This window comes from Maylandia zebra, linkage group LG9 (assembly GCF_041146795.1).
Source record: "Maylandia zebra isolate NMK-2024a linkage group LG9, Mzebra_GT3a, whole genome shotgun sequence".
NCBI lineage: Eukaryota > Metazoa > Chordata > Actinopteri > Cichliformes > Cichlidae > Maylandia > Maylandia zebra.
In genome coordinates, this window is record NC_135175.1 from 22,937,282 (window position 1) to 22,962,307 (window position 25,026).

The 25,026-nt window shown below is 42.5% G+C and overlaps 1 protein-coding gene across 3 annotated transcripts in view; it reads right to left on the reverse strand.

Annotated features, from left to right (window-relative positions):
• The window catches only part of dlgap1b (discs, large (Drosophila) homolog-associated protein 1b), a 97,931-nt gene that overhangs the window by 5,144 nt on the left and 67,761 nt on the right, over window positions 1-25,026 (reverse strand). For all 3 annotated transcript variants that reach the window (XM_004546811.5, XM_004546812.5, XM_004546813.4), the window contains 3 exons: window positions 4,951-5,336; window positions 4,783-4,862; window positions 325-740 (listed from right to left, as the gene is read on the reverse strand). In XM_004546811.5, coding sequence (XP_004546868.2) covers window positions 325-740; window positions 4,783-4,862; window positions 4,951-5,336 — 882 coding nt within the window. The remainder of the gene's footprint in view (window positions 1-324; window positions 741-4,782; window positions 4,863-4,950; window positions 5,337-25,026) is intronic.

The window sequence follows — 25,026 nt, forward strand, 5'->3', positions numbered from 1 at the left end:
GCTGTTCTGTGTGTTACATCAAGATGAAATAGTTGCCTTGAAGGGGCACTCGGCAAACCCTGTGTGAGAGATCGTTATGCAGTGTATCCAGAGGACACAAGCGTGGCTGGGCCCAGCAGTGGCCTATTGATAAGTATGCACGGTATGTCTGTGGAGGCCAGAGGGCCTGAGACAGGAACAAGCAGCTATTGTGGTCCAGTACCACGAATACCAGCACCCTCCAAATCAAAAGAGGAGAGGAGGAAAGGAGGAAAAATAGACCTAATATCACTGCATAACAGAGTAAAATTTATCATGACATCTAAACATAATGAATCAACTCACTCTCTTCAGGCAGCTCATTCTCCATCTCGTCCTGCTCCATCTGTTTACACCAGCCCTCCATACGCTCTGTCTCAGCCTGCAGTAACTTGAGGAACCAGCGGCCGTCACGCGGGCACACCGATCGCCCAACCGCCTCCAGAGCCTCACCCTCTGGTTCAGGTACGTTGTCCATCCAGGGGTCAGGAGGAGGCAGGATGGATGGGTCAAAGCCCACCTCCCCGTAGTCATCTCCGGCACAAGCGTGGTAGTGGTTCCCAGAGCCCTGGATGCTGACGGTGGAAGTGGCAGCATCACGTGAGTGCTGGCGCGGCATGGTGGCGCAGAGACGCGGCGGCAGGTCCGGAGCGTCTGATGGGTCGTCGAGGTCAGCCTGCACAGCTGTGGTTACACTGTTGGAGCGGGTCATTCTGCGGTGACTAGGAGAAGATGTAAGAATAAGTTTACGTGGGACGCACAAAGGTATTATTGATTCTTCACCTGTTAAACATCTGATTAGTTTATTTTTATAGCCTTCCTTTTAGCAGCAATTATCATCACAATGATCTCAGCGATGAATAGCTTTTGTATTGTGGAATATCTTTTGTGTGTGAGTGTGCGTGTGCGTGTATGTTTTGTCACCTGGCTCATTCAATAGCAACAGTGTGTACAGGCCTCTGTCACACCGCAAGCCCTGCTGTGGGACCGCTGCGCATACACAAATAGTGGTAGCACAAAAACACACATGCACACACACTCACACCTGGAACCCTTCTCTACAGCTGGGCGTGCCATGTCGCATTTGACTCAGAGGCTTTGTGCCGCTGTCGGGCAGCCTCTGCCAAGTCTCTCCACACTATGTGCAACAGCAGAGACATGCACACACATACACACACACACACACAGAGCTGGCGATGTTCTATAGAGCAGCTCACCACCCAAGAGATAAATGGGATGTTAGAGGGATGCGGGTGCTGGGAGAGGAGAGGAGGGGGAGGGAACTGGCATGCTAACTTCACAGTGATTGGACAAGCCATTAGTCTAATAATTGATTACAGCTCATGACTTAAAGCACATAATTTAATAACATATAATAACATATACAAAAATGTAGCAGTGGTGGTCATTGAGACACTTTAAAAATAAGTGATACACTTTGATGAAAAGGCATAAAAGCCCTCATGGACATGGGCTCTAAGGATTAAAGAAAATAACTGGGTATTAGTGCTCATTTCAGTTTAACACAAATGCCCCCATTCAAAAATCCATTATACTACTGTGAGACATATATGGGATTACAATTGTCCTGTCAATAGACCCTCTCCACCAGGCCTGTTAGCTTTACTCTAAACCAAAAACTGCCCACAGTCCTCTCACACATGAAACCTCAACCTGACCTGCCTGCAGCATGACACACACAAATGATCACCTCTCGCTCAGCCCATCTCCGGACACACACTCCTCCTGAACTCTACCCATTCATCTTTACTTCCCCCTTTTTCTCATTCATCTCCCCTCTTCTGTGAACACAAAAAAAAAGAAAGCAAGATGGGAGTGGCGTCGGGTAGATCAAACAGCGTGTATGCGCTTTACGTGTACATGCCAGCAGCCCTTCGTGTGCGTGTATGTTTGTGTGAGTGTGAAGAGCAGTTAAAGAATAACTCCTCCAAGCAGGTGTTCAGAGCTAATGACCACAGCCTGCTTTCTATCAGGCTGCTAACAACTTCCTGCAGGGGCAGAAACAGGCAAAGCCAAACACTGCCCAGACAGACAGACGGTTAGATCAACAGACAAGAGGCAGAAGAACAAAAAGAACTAGGGCATTTTAAAGGATAAAAGTTAATGTGAAAGAGGAAAAAAGCTATAAAACACAAGTAAGGTATGCAAGAGCTAATAAAAATCACAGAAAATCTTTCCTCTTCCTACATTCAAGTAATAGAAAGTGATAAATCACCACAGAGGTTGAGTTTTGCATTCCATATGTTGCTGCTGCTCTGAACCAGAAGGTCCTACGTTTTCTTCATTTTCCTGTCATCTGCAGATACTTGGTTTACACTTAAAAGCAAGAGAAAATGGCCCTAAAAAAAGAAACATGCCTTATTTGGATTTAATGTCTAACGAAAGCCTTCAGTCAGCTAGGGCAAAAACAAAAAGGCTAACATTGCTAATTATCCCTTATATTACGTTTTCAGGACTAGTGCAGTGCCTGTGTGTAACAAAGGCATTGCAGTTTGATGGGCTATCAGCCAAATGGTAAATCCCATGGCTGAGAAATGAAGTGTGTCAGAAAGTATCAAAAATGGCAGTTTTTAATTAATAAACATTGAAAATAGTTTTGTCTCTGTGGCTAATTTTCTTCTTCATACTAACATAACATGAGGTGTCTGCTAGGCCTCACCTCAGCTTACCTGAGTCACTGAACTGAACCTCTGTACATTGTTTGCAGTACTTTTGCCATTTGGAGACTTTTAAAATGTAATCATCTGAGAAATAGTTTGGTTTGATGTGATTTACAGCTTGCTAACTTCCCTTGCTACCCCTGGCTGATAACTTACTGCTCCACCCCCTCATCCAAATATGGTCACTTCTGGCCATAAAAAACACGGTGGCTGCTAAAACGTCAACTTTGGGGCTTTAAAATGCGGTCCACAACCCAGTAAGTGACATCACCGTGGTTACATCTTTACACTGTTAAAGCCTCTGATGACAAAGGCAGGAAGCTGCTGAAAACATACCATGGTGAAAGTGTGTCAGAAAGAATTTTTAGCCAAAACATGAGGAACACTTGTCTAAACAACTTCATATTAGACGCTGGACTTCTGGAACACGAGGTTCAGAGCAAAACATCTGCCGAGTAGGAAGTACATCAGATGAATGTTTGGTGAAGAAAGCGAAGAATGCACACAAGCACACAAATACAGAGAGAGTCCTTCATAAAACCATAGCAGTGTTAATTCCTCCTCTTGCTGGTGACAGGTAGTGACGGGAAAAATCAGGGCTGGCACTAGCCTTCATGGTGAGATTAGGAAAGAATCTGTACAGTGTCCAACATACCCTAAATTTAATTTGTGGGGTCGTAAAAGACCAACCTACATCAAATAAGTCATCCTGTTCAGTTTGCATTTAAGTAAATGCTTCATATACAAATATTATCATATTAAAAAAAATAGGTAAAAGAGAGAAGGAAGATGTTTGTCTAAAGACAAGCATGTTATTTGTTCTTTCCAACACTTTTACATCTCTTTCCACTGCCCGTCAGTTAATCCTAGTTCAAACAGCAAGCTGAGGTTATGACCTATGACTGCTGCATAAAAACACACAGACACTCACACCCACACACACACCTACAGACACACTGAAGAAGGCCGTAGGAGTCTGGCACTCTCACTGTCTGGGAATCTAATGTAGGGGGCAGCATGCCCAGACCTCCCAGGTGTGCACTCATACACACCCACACACACACCATTACAGATGAATGCCAACAGGTAAACAGTCATGCATGTATCAACAAAAATACATGCCAACCAACACCAAACATTAACCAGAAAAATGCATTAGCTGCAGTCCAGCATAACAACAAGTCCAAACTTAGGTAGACTACAGCCTATCTGGATGAGTTAATATTTGGCTTGGCGTATCCAGGAACTCAGAGCATGGTTGATCAGCTGAGACCTCCTCCTTTCAGAAATCCCCTAACATTCCACATCCAGCACATTTTGAAGTGCTGGACGTGGCCCTCTCTGTGACCTTTGATAAAAGCTTATGTCGCTTTGAATTTTAGAAGCATCCCTTCAATGAGTTGCAAAAACCAGGAACTGGCTAAACTGACTAGCTTTCCTAACTAAACAGAAGGTGACTTAAAAAAATAAAAGTGTGTGTGTGTGTGTGTGTGTGTGTGTGTGGGGGGGGATGAAAGCAGACAGATAAGCTACAAATGGCTGTGTCCCACCAGAGAACTTAAAGGAGTGTGGTGCAGTGTGAGCTAATGAAACAGCGAGCACACTAGGCTCTTCTCCTCAAACTGGGAACATGCAACAGAATAAACGGCTAACTGACAGCGCAGCGGTCTCTCGGACCTAAACAAACTCAATAAAACTCCCTCCTCTTCTCCCTCCCTCACTCCCTCCCACACATACACAAACACGCAGCCCCAAACAGCCTGAATCACAATGACTGGAGCAACAGATGGCTGTCAACTCACCCCCTCAGCTTTCCAATCTCCCTATACCACATCCTCTGGCCCAGCTGTCATTTGGGGCCCTTAGTTGAGGGGGCTCTGACGCCAGCCACCCCTCAACTGTGGACAGCTGCTGTAGGGAAGCCAGTGTGGAGGGGGGGTGGGGGGGGCAAAAGCTTGTAACGCACATTATCAACCTACCCTGGTTTCAAAAAGCCCTCTTTCTGATATCCCTGTTTCATCTCTCTTCTTACTTATCCAGTTTCCCTTTAAGAACATCTACTCCCTTTTTTGTTTCTACTCACCATCGCTCGTCCTCCACCTGAATTCCTATCGACTGGAATTTAGACTGCTCCTCTGTGGGCCCTCCTTCTTCTGGGTCCACCTAAGAGAAGGGGGAGAAATTCTCAAATTGTCTGCATGGCAGAAAAACTGGATTAGAACTCTGACTGAACCCCAGTCTCATTGCAAACCTGGATCCCTATGGACAGGCACTTGCGGAGAGCTTCTCTCTGCGCCTTGGTGTCCGCGGAGACGTGTGCAACTGCGGAAGTGGTGGCGGTGGCAGTGATGGTGATGGTGCTGTTGGTGACGTGCTGGCTCGCAGGGCCGTGCACCTGAGCGTTAGCTGCCTCTATGGCTGCCGTCAGGGCCTTCATGCTATCGATGCTCTCTGTAGAGTTGGACAGGCCCGGCTGGGAACTGATACCCGTTCGTGTGCCGGGACCCCCGTCCATGTACGCATCCTGGGCGGACTCGGTGCTGCTTTGGGCTGTGATCGATATAAAAGGTTTGGATGGGGTAGTTCGTGGTGGGACCGGAGGAGGGGTCTTTTTGTAGGTGGTGATGCATGATGACACTGCAAAGAAGACACACACAAAAAGACAGATGTCAGAAATATCTTGGTGCTTGAGTCTGTGTTAGAACCTAGAGGTGCGAGGTTTGAGAGAAGTGGATATTTGTGAAGCAGGGTCCACTTAAATGCAAGTACAATAATAATTTAATAGACATTTAAAGAAGTAAACGTAAAGTAGATGAAGGACATCAAACATACAGTAACCACCATTGAAATTAATTTTTTACATATATGTAGATAGATGGCAGTTCACCCAGAGGTCTTAGATGTCTGTGCTGCAGTCAAAATGTGCAGTAGATTAGAGCCAACTTTGACAAATCAGAGCTGCATCTAGGTGTTAGGATTAGTATGTCAGCCACTTGACCCACTGATCTAGATGGTTAAGCTCTATACGCACTGACTGTACACATCCAGAGCAATGTGATTGTGCCAAATATAGCTCTCCCTGCTTATGCGTCCTTATGTGACAGAAGGTAAATGACACTGCTGAAGCCAGCTACAGAGCTGCATGCACCCCCGAGGCTTTGTGTTAAATGCAAGTATGTATGGGAAAAAAAATCATCATTGCTTTTCCCAGTAACTGTCTTCCTCTTGCATTCTCACCCTCTCATGTTACAGCTACAGGTTGTGTGCAGACAATGGAGCCTCTCTGACACACACACACTGAGTCAGAAGCCTTAGAAACATGCCAAAAGACAAGAAGCATAGCCTGTGTGAGGAAAGACAAAAACAGCCACCTCCTAACTATATTATGATTTGGAGTCTCCTTCCTGGCTTAGTGCTACCATCAAAAGTAGGTCGCCCTTTCTGCGTTCTGTGGCAAAACTAGGACGGCAGGTTTCCTGGATCCCTTTTTAATCCCTACAAAAGACAAACATCCTACCATGGTGAGATCGGGAGTCTGTGCGCGGCACACAACTGTTACCAACCACACCCAGCACACGCGGCGCTGTATATAACTATTACAGGGAGAGCTCTTGTTTGCTTTGTGTCTTGCCATCTCGCTGACAGCTACAGAGAGGCCTTAACATACTGGAGGTGAGCAGTGGGGCTGACTTCATCCTTTTGGTTTGTCAGAGTCATTCGTTTGTACCCGTCCTCCTCCTCCTCCTATTGAAGATTTGAGCCTCTTGACAAGCTGGAAAGTATTCAGATAAGATGAGTGCTGCACTGAGTGGAGATCACAGCTTGTGAGTGTCTTTGATGATGGCAAAACAAACCACAATAAAGGGAAAAAAGGATGATTTACTGTATTTCCTTCTGAAGCTAAATACCATATGTAATTCTTTACAGATAGTGTATGTGTGGGAATTACTGCCAAAACCAACAAACTTATCTAAGTGTGCCATATTTGCACTGTCGTCTCATTCTAACAGTTTTCTAGGGAAAATGATCGACATCCAGGTCTAATCTTCAGAAAGGTCACACAGTACAAACCCATAAGAACAAAAAGATGTACATCACACACACGCATGCACTCACACACAGAAAGAGGGCGAGGTCCTGCCCCTATCAACCATGGGGTTTCAAAAGAGAGCATGCATCATCTTTCAGTTTCTATTCCCTGAAGTCATCTAAAAGTCACACGTGTGTGTATGTGCACATGTTGGATGACTGTATATGTGTGTGAACTCCTCTCAAGCCTACGGAAGGGTTAAAAAGGGTTTTTATCTGCTCAAAGGAAAAAAAAAGAAGGAAAAGACTGCATGAAACTGGAGACGACGCGCTGTATCCCACCCTAGCTGTCACTGTGAGAGCCAGACACAGTGGAGAATGACAGGGGTTTCAAATGCCAAGACAGGTTAAGTAAACACTCGGGAGTCTGAACATGCCCACGCACAAGTACGCGCACACAGGCCTGGAGAGGCACACAAATAACATTGACACAACCCTGCTTAACATTTCAGCTTCTCCACATCAAGGCAGACCGCACACTTCCTGCCAATGATATGCTCTCTATCCATCAGGAACTGTTGTCAGCAGCGTACCAGCCTGTACCAGTGACTCGTATGCAAACTCGTGAAAGGATGTGAAGTCAAGCATTTAACAAAATAAAGGATTTTAGTTTTATGTTGAAAAATCTTTCAACTATAATGAAATTAAACAAGTGAATCCTTTAACTTTAGCCTGTATGTACAGAAAAATTAGTGGAAAACATCTGACCAAAACAACTTCCCGGATTAGACTGAGACCAAGTTTCCAGTTTCCACATAGCTGATAAGAAAATAGCTTGACCGCCTTACAGCCATGAAAGCATTAGACAGCTATACTGCCCTGGACCTCCCACACTCGCAAGCATTCAAGGACAGAGTAAAGCAGGAATGTGATGCATGACTCCATCAAACCCTTAGAAAGGAATGTGAAAACCTCTCTTTACTAACCACAGATAAACAGTGACGAGCACACAGAGAGGTTTGTCTGTCACTTTATAATATCAGGTCAGTGCAGCCTTGATCAAAGAGTAAAGAAAGTTCATATTCTCTTGTGTGCAAAAAAACAAAAACAAAACAGGACTAACTTCCTCGCTTAATGGAAAGAAGAATGTGGAATTTTATCTCTCTTCCTACTGAGAGGTAGGTGCAGCCTGCTGCAAGCATTGTCATCTCCAAGAGGAGAGGAGTTTGTGAATGACAAAACTTTAGTGGCTCTCTGCCAAATCCTCTTTTGACAAACGCTTCAAAAGTCCCATGCAGACAAGTTGGTGTGAATAGCAGTTCTTCTTGGCAGGGCACTCTCCCCACCCGTGGGCTTGATAATATCAAAGAAAGCCCTCTTCCCTCCCCTGAGACAAAGCAAGTCTCCATTCATTTCTCCAGCCTTAGGAACAAAAACAGACTCGCTAGCCACCTCTTTTTTTCCCTTTTCTTTTTTTTGACTGCGCCCCATTTGTGTGCCTGCATAGGTGTATGCTGTTTCCTTTATTTAATCACCGTGTTCATGTTACTAGACAGATTGAAGGCAGGCAGCTGCCTTGTAATCTCCAATCTGTATATCTGTGGGATAGGCCACTTCAAAGAGCAGACGGTTTGGTTTAAGAGGCTAGCTAACAGGAATGAGCTCCCCCGTGCGGGGGCCAAGGGCAAATCCACCACCATCCAAAGAAATACAAAGACTGGGATGAGGGGCGGTCGGTATGGGGGAATATTGACAGCTGCGTCCAGCTGCACTATGTTTGGGATCAGGGTCTGCCAGAGGGGAGAGAAGAGCGAACACAGAAGAAGAGTCGAACAAGACGGAGGAGGAGGGACTGGGGTAAATCACAGAGTTACTGCCCGACTCCTTCTGCTCACTTTGTCCATTTGTCCGTCTCACTCCCCATCAAGCACACTCACTCACACAGAGGCCCAGCTGGAGTCCTTTGTGATAGCGTCACCATGGCATCACATAGCAACATAAAGTTTGCTGGGAGGCCTGGTATTTTACCACCAGCAAGCAGAGAAAGAGCTTCCACTGGTCATTTGTTTACTCTGACAGGTTACACCAGTCAACAGGAAAACTTAAAAGCTGAAGTGAAAAAGTGAAACAAAAAGCAGAATATCAGCAGAGGCACGGCAGCTGAGCGCTCCTGCGCTGTAAATAAATATCCCAGAGCGTTTTGGTTTTTTTGGGGTTTTTTTTGCCTTGAACAGCTGCCTTTGTACAGCTGAATGCTAAAGTCTACCAACCAGTTTTTCTTGGACTGTTTTCAAAAAGGCTTGTCATTGTGTTTCAGGGACAGTGTTATTGGATGACAAGCACTTGAAAGGTTCAGACCGTATGACGTTTCACTGCTGTTCTGAACAACAGTGCAGCACTAATACCAATCCTGACTCAACACTGCCTCTAGATGGCTACTTTAAACTGAAAGAAACTGAAAGAGATTACGAGAAGCCTTGTCCTTTAACATTTTCTACATGCTAAAAACAAAACTTAAGATAGCAGATTAGCTGTTTGTTACTTATCACTGTTAAGTTAGTATTACAGACACAACAAACACGGCACATGATATACAATGAAACATGAACGTTTCTGACAGGCCTGTGAGTCACCTAAAAGTTTCTATGAGACTTCGAAGTCAGTCTGCAGCTCCCAGCCACCAGAGGTCAAAGGGCAGCAGAAAGGGTTTCTGCTCTCCAGATGCCTGAGCACTCAGTAACAATAGCTCACTGTGTGTGCCTATGCATATATGTGAGAAGGAGGGGAAGGTGGCGGTCTGCACTGCCCTTTAAAGGAGTATATTTAGCATGTGTGAGTGCTTTTGGGGGTGGTAGTCTTTAGTGCAAATGGTGCCAAAGTTGTAAACATCCTGAAACTGCTGATTTAAATGTATTTTTTTACGTTATCATAAGGATGCATATCAGTATGAAACATGTGTCAAATATGCCTCTAGTGTCCTCACACCAGCAGTGCTATCAACAAAGTTGTGTTCTCAGCGTGCCCCTACTGACAGCAACCCGTGACAACAGTGGGTAACTGCCCTGGCAGGCTTGTGTCTCCTGAATCACTAGATAAGAGTTTGTTTACAACTGTCAGCCACCGCTAAATCTGGCAGGCAGCTGCTCCCTGTTAGGCAATAGATTTATTTCACTTAACCTACTTTCCTGTGTTCCAAGTTCAAATAGAAAGCCTGGTTACCTGGATTCCTCTTTTATGGCTTGATGCTCTCCTCGCCCTGTCAATCAGTGACAGGTGTGGACAGATACAATGTGGACTGAGACGTTAAAAACTAAAGGGGAAAAACAATAAAAAACTGAAAGTTCACATTAAGCTTTTCATTTTAGGTGTAGATCTAATGTTTTAGGATCACATCACTCTTGAACTACGCAGCTGATTGTTTTATACATGTATATAAAAATCATCAAATGACTAACAATTACTCTAACAATAGTGTAATTGCCAACATCAACACTGTAAATGCATGCTAGATGACACTTGTTGCACTGACAGGTATAATCAACCAGGATTTCACATAAATATATACTCTCAAAGTTCCTCCCTGTACAGTCGTGAAGCATGTGGGCTTGTCTTCTTCAGACAAGCCCACATTTTTGTTGTTTTAAATCAAGGGGCTTTCTTGTTAGACCTGCCCTGTGATGGCTCCAGGCCATATTTTTTGTTCTCCCCTTCTCCTCGGCCTGACGAGCCAACAGACACACGAAGAAATACATCAGCCTTTTCTTTCTGTCCAAAAGACTTGCCTGCAGGGGCTGAAAGCAAGCATATAGTCACTCAACATAAGGGGGAGAATTAGAAAAGCGTGAGAGAGAGATAAAGATAAAATAACAGAAAGGGAAGTGAGATGGGACAAAGTGTGCCATGCCGTTTACTTCACTTACTGTACATTCCAGCAGCTTTGTGGGCCATAAACCTGAGTATTAGCTCAAACACTAAAACTAGCACACCCACACATCTCACGCATGCTTTCACTGCACTCATTTCCCACAGCATTGCTCACAGAGTGACTGATACTTTAAGAGCAGACTAGCTCAGTGTGCGCGGTGACACATCAGATGTGCTGGCAATGACAGCATGGGCAACTGTAACAAGTCTAGCATACCGAAAAACAGAATCATGTAGCTGAGGGGGAAATCAGATAAGTCATTACGTGAAGTTATATTTGCGATTGAGCAGTGTCTCAGAATATGACACTTGTTCAATTCTTTTTAAAGAAGAAGAGAGAAGCCTTGATGTGGTCTTTTTGTCTTGCTAAGTGGATAACACAAGCCACTTAGGCCAGTGGCTTTTAAACTAAAAATACACGCAACACACCAGTGTTGCCACCACACTGTCTCCAAGTGCTGAATACAGTTCAGATAAAACATGACTGTCCTCTAGAACTGAAAGCCTGTGGAATTACAGCCAAGCACAGAAAAATAGAACCACAAGCCTTGGGAATAATGCTCACTGGGCATAAACAGCAAACACAAAGGCGACAAAAACACAAGAGGCTGATACGCAAACACACATGCACGCATGCACGCACGCACGCTTGCGTGCACAGAGGCATCAGCTTCGGGGCCTGAAACACAATACCGATGTCATGTCATTACATGAAGGATCACTGCTTGCTGCAGTTGTTATTTACATATAAATGCAGCAGAATGTGGTCAAAAGTTCACTTCTTCTTTCCTCCAACAAGAAAAGGCATGCTACAAGCTTCCTGTGGAGTTACACTAAAAGTCCCCCCCCCAAAAAAAAAAAAAAAAAAAAAAAGAAAGTCAAAACTTGATTCATAAAATGACCGGGCACAAAAAGTAAAAGGAAAGCTGGCTTGCTGTTTTTACAAGCGTTTGAGTTTACTCTTCCAGGAATGCCATGAAACATCAGTGTCGGGTGTTGTTTCACAGCACTGGGGTTTTTCTCCTCGCATTCCTTCCCCCTTTCCCCCTCTTTGACGTTCTTTGTCCTGACCACTTGCACATGGAGGGGAAAGGAGACACTGGCGGCCTAATCCACTGCCAGAGGCACACTAAAGCCATCTGGGCCCAAAAAAACCAAACGTTTGGCCTTCTGTTTCTCCTATATGAGAGGAGAAACTGGTGGGGGTAGATGGAAAGTTAAGAGAGAGGAAGGGGAAAACGAAGGAAAAAGGAAGGCAGGAGGTACAAGAGAGGCTAAAGGGGGGATTTGGAACAAGAACCAGGCAACACTAGTGCAGTCTTTTGTGGTTTTCATTCCTGACCTTCTGACCCTATACATCCTGTTGACGGGGTCGGGGGGGCAGAACGAAAGATGAGATTGCCGCTATAGGCATCCGTGTGTGCCCAAAAGGAATGTGAATGCAACGAGCATGAATCAGGACAAATATGAAAACCTATGAAGATGATACAGAGCTTTGGGTGTCTCTCTCAGGTGTGACTTTTCACACTCCTCTCTCCCTTCTTCCTGTGTGTTTACATGCACTCCCTGCTGAATCTTATGGGGGAGGAACAATGGTCTCTCCAGCATTCCCACTCTCCTGCTGAGAGCACCCGTTTGTCTCCTGCATTCCTTTTCCCATTCATCTCTTTCTCTCTCTTCCCTCCTGGAAAAAAAACTCCTGCTACTTTTTTTTTTTTTTTATACAAGGGGGAGGGTCCTGAGCATGTGTCTCAAAAATCTGAGTCAAATCAGTCCCCTTCGACACAGCCTCCCCCCTCCTCTTTCCTCTCTGTTTTACTTGGTTAGTGAAGCAGCAAAGCTTTAAGAAAGGGAGGAGAAAGAGGAGATGCATTCTTTCTCTCCCGCTTGCTGTCTCTCAGTATGCACCAGCGGTGAGTTGCGGCTTATTTTTAATGACTGGTAAAAAAAAAAAGAAAAAAAAAGGAGGGCTGGGTGTCTTCCCCGCCGGCCGCTTGCACACAGGCTCAGTTACTAAGGCATACACACACACGCACACATTACTGTAGCTGAGTCTGGGACTTTCACAGAGAAGTCTTTAATTTGCACTGGGGCCTGGCCTCCCACACTGCACAGCCCAAACCACCCACTTACAGCCATGCACTCTTCCTCTGACTTACTCCAACATATTCTCTCCCCTCTCCAGAACAGTGAAAACAACAAGAACTCTCAACCACATAATTTTGCTGTCAAATAAAGTAAAACCTTTCAACATTCTGTAAAGATAATATGGCAAAAAAACAACAACATGTTTTTCTGCTCTTCAAAAAAACTCCCATCTCCTTTGGAAGAGATTTAACTATATATCCCACTCCCTCTTATGTTTTCATTCCCTGAGGGGTTTAAGTTTGCAGGCCCTGCCCTGCCCAGCTTTAGCATTCAGGAGCCACGAGGATCATCCATAGTCAACACTAAGGAAATCCTTTCAGGGCTTTGCTTTTCCTTTGCCCCTGATGCCAAAACACAGACAGGAAGAGCAAAAATGGGGAGTGGGATAGTCCCTACCTGACAGTGGAGTCCCTATCCACCTGATCTAACACAACAAATGAGCGGTTTACTCTTTTTAAGTAATCCTCAAAGTAAAATAGTGAATTCCTCACATTAACAGGAAACTGTTGTATGTGCACTTTCTGCAGAGTGGAGACAGCAGGGGTGCATTGCCGCAGCCATTCTTTGTGTTTGCAGTAGCCCTGTCAACTCCTCCCCGCGCCCTTTTCTCATTTTCCCCCGCTCGCTTAACTTTGTTCCAAACCAATGGCAGGACGAGAGGAATGAATGACATTCTCTTTGCTTGTGTTTCCTGTGTCAAAAGCACCACTCTTCCTCCTTAAACGGCTATAATCAAAGCATTCCAAGCCGTAACAAGCAGGGACCAATTAAGTCGTAAGTAAATATAGACACCCAGCAGCCACCTAAAAAGCTTTAAGTCCTGCAGATTTATCCTATTCACTTTTATTCTGCTCCAGAGCATGTCGAGGCAGGAAATCACTGATGATTCAGGTCATGGAAACACATAATAATTAAACCTGATTGATGCTTTGTTATAGCAAAGGGCCTGCAGATCCAACTTTTAATCAAAGGTTACTTACGATCACATTGCATCAGACCTTAGGTTGTGCATTATATGGGACAACACTTATAAGTTGGTCCAGATTGCCAAATTGAACTGGCAAAACACTTCAAAGCAGGTGAAACTATGATGACATCTAGTGAAAGATTTCATATTGCATGTCTTTACTTTGCTACATCAGGATCATAAGAGCCGGATTTCCTTCAAATTGAATTTTCTTTTAGACATCTGATGGATAAAAAATTAGGAAGGAAGGTATACGGTCCAGCACATCGATGATACATTTAAAACAGAGCTGGAAAAGCTAGAAAAGCAGATCCACAGATGTAAAACTTTTGAACTAAATTTAATTCCTCTGGATTTATTTATCTTGTGACTAACACTCTTAAGCTGTCACTGTGAAAGAGATGCTCAGTGTTTTCCACTCAAGTCAGTGAAAGAGCGACAGTGCAAGTTCCCACTGGCTTGCATTCTCAGACAGTCGTGACAGGATGAAGTAATTACTGAGCGGCTGACACACCAGCATGGCTAGGATTTATCTTCTCCAGGAAGAGAGATAGCCAAATCACAGTTTACCCACATTGAGCTCCCAGTTTGGGCTTGATCCTGCAGCTGCAAATGGAGAAGCCACACACAAACACTTTGACACCGTCGCATGCGTACACACACCCCGATGCTCAAAAAAAACCCCATCGAGTTACAGCTGCCAACCGCAACTGAGAATGGCGTCTTTCTCCTTTTTATTCCACATGTGTGCTGCGCCTGTGCTAGTGTGTCACTACATGCCTTGACCCAGCCCTTGTTTCCTGTCAAACACACCTACTCGAACCATCAAAGCAAGTAGAATGACAGCATTATGCAGGTGTGTGTGTGTGTGCGTGTGTGTGTGAGAGAGAGAGAGAGAGTGCAGAAGAGAGAATCAGAGACAGATGACACCAGAGTACTGTTTAATTTACATCCCTCTTTGAATAATAATTCCACCTTAGAGGATGGCACCTTTGATCCACTGACACACAGGTGTAGTTCACATACAGAGGCGTAGGTTGCTAACACAGGGCTTTATCTATCCCTATAATTAACAGCCAGAGCAGGATTCAGAGAATACTATATGTGTTTGTGCGTTACCGAGGAACAGGAATGGTTCGGAGGATTGATGGAGCTCAAAGGTGCATTCCTGTACAGCGTCCTCAGCAAACACTGTTTGATGTCAGTGTCTTGGAGGCATATATACATCAAGGATAGCATGAATGTCAGTCATCACTCAGGGGTACAGCAACTCTTATTGATGACTAATTCCTCTCTCCCAGTCCCTGTGTATGTTACACACACAGAAAAACACACCGGTAGCATTGATGAGGCAGAAACTCCACCAAAAATAATATCTGATAGTAATCTGAGAGGAGAACTTATGACTTGCCTCACATACACAACCTACTGTTGTGGTAAAACACCAAAAGGAATTATTCTATGAGTAGGAATTCAGCTCCCTCTAGTGGTGACCAGCTAGGACTGAAAGAATGATCATTTCATTAGAAACACTGCCCTGTGTTGTTTTTCTGTTTACAAGTAAGATAAAAATAAACAAAAATCAATTTTTATTTAATATCATCTACATATCAGCTTCATATATAAATTACATTTCAGAGAAATTACATTAAAATAATTAGCATAAACGTATTAGCCTGTTTTATGCAAAATATCTTGCCATGTGCTCATATATTTTGTTTATTTCTATAAAAAGCTAAGTCATGGTAGAAAGTTCACAGTTTTTAAAAATTTGCCATTTGCGAGACATAATTTTACTAAATCTTGAAAGTAGATGGTGTGCAAGACTTTGACTTTACTTGTTTAATGTTCCAGTTCAAAGATACAGAAGATGAGTTGCAGTTTTTTTCCTGTTTATTTGAAACTGGAATAATGTGAGTAATAAGAAAAAAACATAGTTTTGAATGCTGATGTTCAAAAAGGCACCAAAAAGCCTGCTTCACTAACTAATACACATTCATTATTAAATACTGCATCATAAATCAGAGAGGTATAAACATCTTCTGTAACGCAAAGAGTTGTAAATAGCAGATACCAGAGTAAAAATTATCTTGTGCAGCATTTTCAACTTTTTCCAAATAATTGGAGATTTTTTTTAAATGATAAAACATGGGTGAAAACATGCAGCTCTGCAGAGCTCCAATAGAGCTTCATGGCTTAGTGCTTAGCTGTTTTAATTAACAACATTTTCACCTGACCTCTTTATCTTTGTTCTTTAGTCTCATTTCAGCTCTTCGAGTGGATTACCAGAAATCTGGAATTAACTTTAACCACAGTGCTGAGGAATCAGCAGGCTGATGAAAGGGGAAAAGTTGAAAGCGAGTTAAGAAAACCTCAGCAAGAACACCTAAAAGTGAAGGTTAATTCTGGCACATCGCATCCAAAGACATGTCAGTTGCTCTACTAAACAAATGCTGCAGGTGAATGACTCAGTAAATATTTAGTGAGGTCATAGCTTCTACTTTTTAATTTTCCTTGAGTGTACACATTCATCATGCAACCCCTCATTAAGTCTCTAACCCAAACTCAGTGCGGACTAATAATAGCTTCTCTGAGGACTGAATTGAAAGGTAAAAAAGGAGATAGAGAGAAAAAAAGAAAGCGTGACTGAATCTGTTAGTCACACAGATGCACACACCTGAGGCAGCTTTGTATCCAATACACTAAACCACTCCTAACTCTCCCAAACTCATAAAATAGAACAAGAGACTCACTGGCCACTTTGTTAGGTACACCTGTTCAACTGTTCATTAACAAAAAATTCTAATCAGCGAATCACATAGCAGCAACTCAGGCTTGTAGACATGCTCAACAAAAACTGCTTAAGTTCAAACTGAGAGTCAGAATGGGACAGAAAGGTAATTTAAGGGATTTAGATTGTGGCATGGTTGCTGGTGCCAGACGATTTACAGAGTGGTCTTGTTTATGTCAGAGGAGAATGGACAGACTGCTTCAAGCTGATAGGAAGGTAACAATAACTCAAACAACCAAGGAATGCAGAAGAGCATCTCTAAACACACAACACGTCAAACCTCGAAGCTCATCTTAATCTTTAATGGGAGATTCCCATCATGGATGTGCAACCAACAAATCTGCAGCAGCAGCTTTGAACATACAGCTTGAAGCAATAAAGTATTGTGCCTATTCTCCAAGAGATATCCAGCATAAAACACATGGTATTACAGTGAGCTGTAGAGGAGCTGATAAAAACAAGAAAATGTGGAAGAGAAGCATTATCCTGTAACTCTGCTGTTTAAAGTTCACTTAATTTATGGGAACAATAAACTTGTATCACACTGCATCAGTTTGAATGGCAAAACATTTGAAGAACTGCCATTTAAAAACTTATAGTGGTGAAACATTTCCCAAGAGAAAATAGTTTTCTGGGCAAATTTTGAGTTACTGCTGAAGACTTGGAACAATTGACTGAATAAAACTGATGGATAGAAATGATCCCTTTGGGTAAAGTTTGCACAAACCGTACAGAATGAGAGAAAAAAGCAATATTTGAGATAAGAAATAAAATCAAGAAGAGTGTAGCAGAGGTGTTGATTAAAACTAAAGTGGCAGAATAACTGTCACATCCAAGCTTAATATATAAATAAATATTAGCCTTTACTAACTCTTGAGTTATTTATGACCTGATAATCTGGTGTTCCTGTGATGAAGGCCTTTATTGATTATAATATGTCAGCAGGAGAATTCTCATTAGCTTATATTCAGGATGCCCTCTTTCACTTACATGATAGCAACATAATCTCACATGACCATGGCCTAGTTGAATCACTGGAGCCATGTGTGTAATGTACATGTGCATGTGTCCAGAGCATGTTGTGCTCAGGAGGGACACTGAGCCCCATCTGAAAATAGAACGGTGAAAGATGGTAGGTGAGCAGGCAGGCAGCATAGCTGGCAACCCTGTGCATGACTCACTCAAACACAGATGGTTGGAAAGAAACATGGGGCCACAGACTGCTCATCTGTCAAGCAGTGGGGACTTAGCAGCCCTCCATCTATCCTCCGAGGCCTTGGACTGGTAAGTAGCACCAGTGATATTCCTCACTGTGGGGCTCAGCATGGTTCTCCTATGCCCTCTGGATGCTCACTTGCACGCACAGAAGTCTGTCATGAACTCCTGAGCACCCCTAAAAATAACTATATTAATAGAAGTAATAACAGCGTATTTTAGTGTTATTTTCTGGGATTATCTTCATTTATTATATTTTCCTAACATGTCTATTAAAAACTGAGTGCAAACAGACTTTATGTCCAGTGTTGTTGATATCATGATATTACAGTGTGCTCACACAGAGGTTTTGCTGCTTCTGATGCAGGTTTGTCATTAATAGCCTAATAATAACTTTTGTTGCTGCGTCAGAAAAAGGATGCAGAGATAATCTCATGCCACAAATCAGTGATGCAGATTCAAAACACGCTTTAACTGAAATATAGCCAAAGTTCAAGCTGTTGTGATGATGCAGTGACATTGCGGTGTCCTAGCCCAGGAGCTGGTGTTAAAAATGTTTGTTCCTGTTCTGGTAGAATTAGGCTTCTGTGTTTGTTTACAGCACAGCTCCAGATCCAGGTGACAACAAGTTAAAAGAATGCCACTACACTGATGTGATGGACTACAAATCTATTCTCCACTTGTGAAATAGGGGTACATGACACTCTGTGCTGAGACTGCATAATAAAGGGAGGCTTTGTATGAATTCATGAACTTTAATATAAAACAACTCTATTACCAGTTTGCTTCGTGTACATGTCTGTGGAGTGGCAGGTTGATTTTCCTATGTCTGTACTGAATAATGCTACTTTAAGTGCTTGATGATTTGGTGAACTGCCTCTATGTGATCGAGATATAATGTTGTGCATGTTTCTACAACAAACACTTATTAAACTTCTTTATCGACTGGGACTTTGCCTTGAGTTTTATAGCTAAAGGCTCCACCCTAAAACCAGTGCATTATATTGAAATTTCTGATTTTCACTCTGATTTACTGAAAGACACTACAATAGGTCATAACTAATTAGGTTGCCTTTGAGGGATACATTTTAATGTGTATCCAATTGAATTGAGGTTTGCAAATGTGAAAAGGGCTGATTACATTTGCAAACAGCATATTCCATTAATATTAACTACAAAGCACTGCATGCATCTCATTAAGATCGGGAGTTGAGCCCCCCCTAAAAATGTGAACTTAGAATCGCCCCTGGTCTGACCTAAATAACTAGACCTTGCAGATGACTGTGTTGTGATGCTGTGCCAGGGCTTACTCTGCGCCATTCAGGCCACACCTGTTCCCAGCCCCCCACCCAGCCCAATCAGACATATACCAAAATAAACCAGGAGCTGGAACACGATCAACATTTCTGGGCTTTTATGAGCGGAGGCTGAAGGCATGTAACTCGTGGCTAATCTCACAGGGGAGATGTTCAAATGGAGTTCAGTTTGGAGGGAAAGTAGCTGCAGAGGGCCTGAAAGTTAATTTAACAGCATTTTACACAGATGACTCAGCAGAAACTGTTAAAACTTTTAGATTTCAGTTGATTTTATAAGGTTTAAAAATACCACGGAAGGTAAGAATGTACTTTCTTAAAATTATTATTAAAATTGCATCACTTAATTTTATTCTCCATTAACATTAAATGAAGCACTTTGGTCATCGTTATATTTTATTGTTTGTTTGTTTTTTAAGTCATTTCATTAGAAGCATGAATAAGCAGAAAGAACGGGATGGGCACGGATGATCTCAGTGTAAAGAGTGTCACAATAAAATTTCCGCTCTGGACCTTCACAGTAAAACGCCACTGACGCACTTTAAAATGAAAAAGTATAACTTCCTGTATGTGACCGGTAGGTTTTACGTGCATTATTTCTACTGTGGACACCACTTCGACCCTTTAAATATCTTTACCCGAATTATTCAAATAGTCTAACACAATTTCAGCGCGTTACGGGTTCACATTTCGCTGCACATGCTTTTATTTTGAAGGTGCCATCGCTCATCTTCCCCGCTTCTTGCAGCAGCTCGCCTTCGGTCTCACCTCGCTCGCAAACCACAGGCAAACACAACAACAGTTTGTACTCACAAAGGTGTATCCAGTAGTCACACATGGCCACCAGCGCGCTGTACAAACACTGAAGTAACGGCATGTGAAGGGTCAATCGGCAGAACTGTGCTGAGATTAATCTTCTCTCCCGGTTTTCCTCTTTCACTCTGACGATATTGGATCTTCTGTCAGGATGTAGACGCGCCTTGATTTCGCCCCCTCCGCCCCGTGCAAGCAAACTTAATAAGTCATTCAAGGGTGGGACAGTCCCGCGTACGGTCACAGTGAAAACTGTACGCTAATAAAAATCCCCCCTCTCTCTTCATAAATGCCCCTGTTGCTCAGGGATTTACTGAGATATTCAAATACGTATCGCGTTTTAAATCCTAAATTGGCACCACTGTTGCTTCATTTTTAACTTGTACATATGTCGCATAACTTATCTGTACGACAACTGTGCATAAAGTATCGAGCCACTCATCTTTTTATATTTTGCTAGGAAAACTGGATATAGTTTTACTAACTTAAAGAAAGTACAACATGAGGCAAAAAAGAGTTTGTACAATTCCAATTTGCTTTAAAGTCAATGTTTGGTGTGACCACTTTTGTTCTTCAACACAGTCTGAACTCTCTTAGGCAAGCTTTCTTCTCATCTCTTTAAGTAGTTTTCAGGAATAGTTCTCCAGGCTTCTTGAAGGACATTCAAACCCCACACTACTTCAGTAATGTCGATGTCCCTGTGACTGATAGCGTCCCATTGTCTGTTTTTCTATTCAGGTATGCTTTTACTGCCTTGGCACTGTGTTTGGATCACTGCCATGCTGAAAAATTAAGCCATTGCCAATCAGACGCTTTTGAGACAGCAGCTGCATAAACTGAAGGGCCAGATGCATCTGTCAGGTCCTCTGTCACATTTTTGATGCATCCTGCCCCCACCACTGGGTTTCTAATTCGTTTTTAGACCTGCCTATTCTTCTTTTGTTCTCCACTTCTCCACTTCTCCACTTCCCTCAAAATTTCTAAGGACACACTGCATACCATGCCAAGATATGCCACGCGTCTGACTAATAGCTCACCCTACCCCTTAAAAAAGCAAAAAAAAAAAAAACCCCCAAACTATTTTAAATCTGTCAAACTGTGTTACTGTGACGGGCTACTAGTAACAAACGTCCTAGATATACAGTTTAAAATGGGTTGTCTGTTATGTGCACACACAGCACTGATTCAGCCCTTGAGTTAGTTGCCTATTTTATGCTTAAATGGTTCATAGTTCAGTGTTAAGGGCATAGCATACAAACACACATAAAGCATTCCTCTGAAAATGGTCAGGTACGAGGAATAAACCAAAAATGAGTGAAAAATCAGCCCATGTCCAAATAAAAACATTGAAAGGCCTTCAGAAAACAACTGTTGCATTTTTTAAAACAGTTATCTTTTATCCAGTTACACTTCCCTTTTTTCTTCTTTTTAAGATAGTCATATGTTTGGAGATTTAATCCCTAAACCACAGGAGATACCTTAAAATGTGGAAATACTTAGAATATGTACAATAGCCAGACAATATAGTCATGCTCCTACTGGAAGCCAATTAGAAGTCTTCCCATTCTAGCTATCCTCAGGTGAGATGGTGTGCCAAAAGTTGAGAACTTCTTTTGACAACCAAATTTGAAAGCAACACCACTGACATCCCTACATATACAACTGGAGTTCCTTTAATGTGAAAACTTGAAAGCACAAAAATAGCCAAACAGAGGATGTGATTCATAAACTCAGTGTGATGACTGCCACCTTGTGGTTTAATAATAAGAAAGTGTCCCTTTGCACTAAGCTGTTCCTAAACCCAAGTGGCAGCAATTTTATTGGAGGGTTAGCCTTTGTTATTGCACACAGTTCCTATGGGGGTTGTGGGATTGTTGAAGTTTTAATCTTCTTGTATGCAGATTATATAAAATACAATCTTTTTTTCTCCCCAACATCTGTCTGTATCTAATCCCTTTCATTTTATATTGAAAATGAACTTGCAGAATTGGCCACCAGTCAGAATACATGGCAACGACACAATAAAAAATAAGTTGATTGCCCTACATTTTCAGTCCTGACCTTGCTCTGATCTCATCACTCATCAACGGACACAACCGGCAAGCAGATGGCCAAATCTACAGTAACTGACTACCGCAGCCTGAAGCTGAGAAAACCTACTCTGTGGTCATTATTCATGCGACTGATGGATCTGTCAAACTTAATGCTGCCACAAAGGCCTTTCACCTGTACTCCTCCTTAAACGCACCTTGAGAGAGAGAAAAAGCAAAACATAGGAGGACACAGAGAGAGAGCCTAAAGTGGCATTTTTCTTCCCTTTTATAGCATATGAGTCACCCTGACATATGACACACAAAATTCTGCCTTGCTCTGGGATATTTGCGTGGGCTGGTGGAGGTGTGAGGGGAAATCTGGCCCAATGCTTGGCTTGATCTTGATTCGGCCAGACTTCAGCGGTCTGTATCCCAGCCATATATATTTAGCACATCTAGAGATATTTATTCGCACAAGCTCTCCCAGAACAGAGCTCCTGGAAAAAAGCCAGTGATTGTTTTTAATTAGGTCAAGCTGTCTTGTAGTTTTTCATCCGCCCACTCACGGAGCTTCTGAAGGAAGAAAGAGCAGAGGTGTGGTGCTGTGTTTCACTGAGCCCCTGGGGGCAGTGTTGTACAGGATTTATCTCAGCCTGCAGTTCTCTACTGTAAGGCAGAGTTTGGAATACACATGCAGGGCTAGTGATTTCAACAGAGCAAAGCCCGAAAACATCGCAGTAAGTTTAGTGTTCCACACTCAGACCAGTATGTTGAGTGTTTTTAAACATAGAAAACCAAATGTGGGAAAATGCTGCTGTCTGTAACTAATAGGAAATACCAAAACCAACAAGGTTTCTGTCATTGCCTCTGGTGACACCTTTCCACTAACTCCTACTGTGATTAACTGCCACTACAGTAAGAGCGCAGATGTTATTATATTCTAATCTCCCAGAAATCCCTCATACCCATTGGTATTAGATATTTGGAAATTACAAATATTTACTACTGATGCAAAAATTATGTTTTTAATTAAGCTATGCTTATTAATAAGATTAAAAAAATAAAAATAAAACCAATAAGCATATTTCCTCAAGCATTAAACCTTTTCTTACAGGAAATAAGATTCCCTGTCATTTATACTGTGCTTTTTATGAGATCCCCTATTGACTTTTGGTGCAAATACCAAATTTACAGAGGTTTTCTTAGCAGAATCTATTAGATATTTGATCTGGTTACAAGAAGTTAGCCTACACTTACTCCCAGCAAGACCACATTTAGTGTGCAAAGGTCGTTAGAAAGTGGTAGAGAAGTAATTAAGAACAAACCTAATCAAATGAGAAAATTCTTAATCCTTTCTCAGTTTATGTTTTCCTTTTTTTTTAAATGCAGCACATAAAGCAACTCAGCCGTTCTTAATATAAAGGTTTAGCAACTAAACCTTTATATTAATTTGCATGTTTAATTATTCTTTTGTCTTTTACTTACACTAAAACATTTTTTAACAAAAGCGGCCAATCTAAACTACAGTTATTTATGACAAGTATTTTATTAGTATTAATTTTTTTTAATTGCTCTTGTGCAGTGCAAGCAGATAGAAAAAGTATGCTAGAAGCTGCATAAGAGAACTAAACAAAGAGGTTGTTTTCCCTTGAGTGTTTGCAAGACCATTGGCAATATGGAACACAAGCATGCCTTAAGGAATGCTTTATTCAGCACAATGCCTCTGGTAGGGGCTGTAAAAAATTCACAGCCATTAAATCAAATATTGTCCTATAACTGATTACATGAAGCTAGGGCGTGAATACCTTTTTCTTTTCTTTTTTTTTAAACCAAATCCTTTGGCACCTCTGAAAAATAGACGCTGGGAAATGTGAGGTTGGATAAATGACAGTAGGTCAGCAAGCATGGGAAACAAGGGGGAGAGAAAGAGAAACTATAAGAAGCTATGGCAAAATTCCCAGACTTAAGATATGCATGTATACGGTTTCTAATACAAGGTCATTTATTCTTCCTGAAGAAGTGCCACAACAGGTTGATTCTCCCACACACCTAGCTTCGCTGGTATAAAGGAAGCGGCTCGAGCTGTTGAGCAAGAAGGCAAGGGAGGACAAGACAAAGCAGGGGTGAGGAGGTGATGAATATGTTAACTGGAGATGACGTGGGGGTGAAGGAGCCAGGGCTTAAAGGCAGTAAAATCCTCACATTAACCGATTGCTATGGATTTTCCGAAGCTTTAGAAAGAGGATCTGCTCCAGATTTTGTTAAACCGATCCAAAGGACCTGATGTCTTGGCCAACGTGTCTGTTCGAGGCAATAGCAGTATGTCTGCGTTAGTGAGTTTGCAGGTTAACGTGTGTGTGCGTGTATGTGCCAGTTTAAGCGGGCACGGACGCAGGCAACAGCAGCCACAGCTACTTCACGTTCAAAGAGAAGAGATCAAAGGATGACCCTTTACTTCGGTCTCCTTCCTCGGGATTAAAAAGATCATCAATAATAATGGGCTGGAGCAGTGCAGTGGGCAAACCGGAGAGAAGCATGAGCGGAAGCTGATAGGTCTCTTGCCTGCTGTGTGTCTGTGCATGTGTGTGTGATATTTTGGCTTTTTGCCGTGGGGACAAGTGGGAGCTGAAAACCATAAGTGCGGGCTGTTTTTCTGGAACCGGTGCTTGAACCAGCCTTCAGAAACATCATGCAATATTCACCACAACAACGTCTTCATTTCTCGCTTTGGGCTCCCAGACGATTTCCTGTGAAATGTATTAATGTGTGTGTGTTCACATCGTGAAACAACAAAAATAAACTAAACTGTAAAAGCTGTGAATGTTTGCTTAGGAGGATGTCACCGTGCCGACAGTTATATGTTCTTTATAGCCTACTATGTGAGAGCTGAGAGAGAGAGCGAGAGACTGCAAATGTCAAATGTCTGTTATGAATATGAAATTATAAAATGCATATTGTTTGCTGTATTTTCCCGTGGGTAAAGGGTACTTTGAGTACTGAGTGCTGTAAAATGCTAGCCTACAATAATTTTACAGCAAATCCCCATTATGTGCACATGTTACCTACATTAATATGGACAGGAGGCAATGTTTAC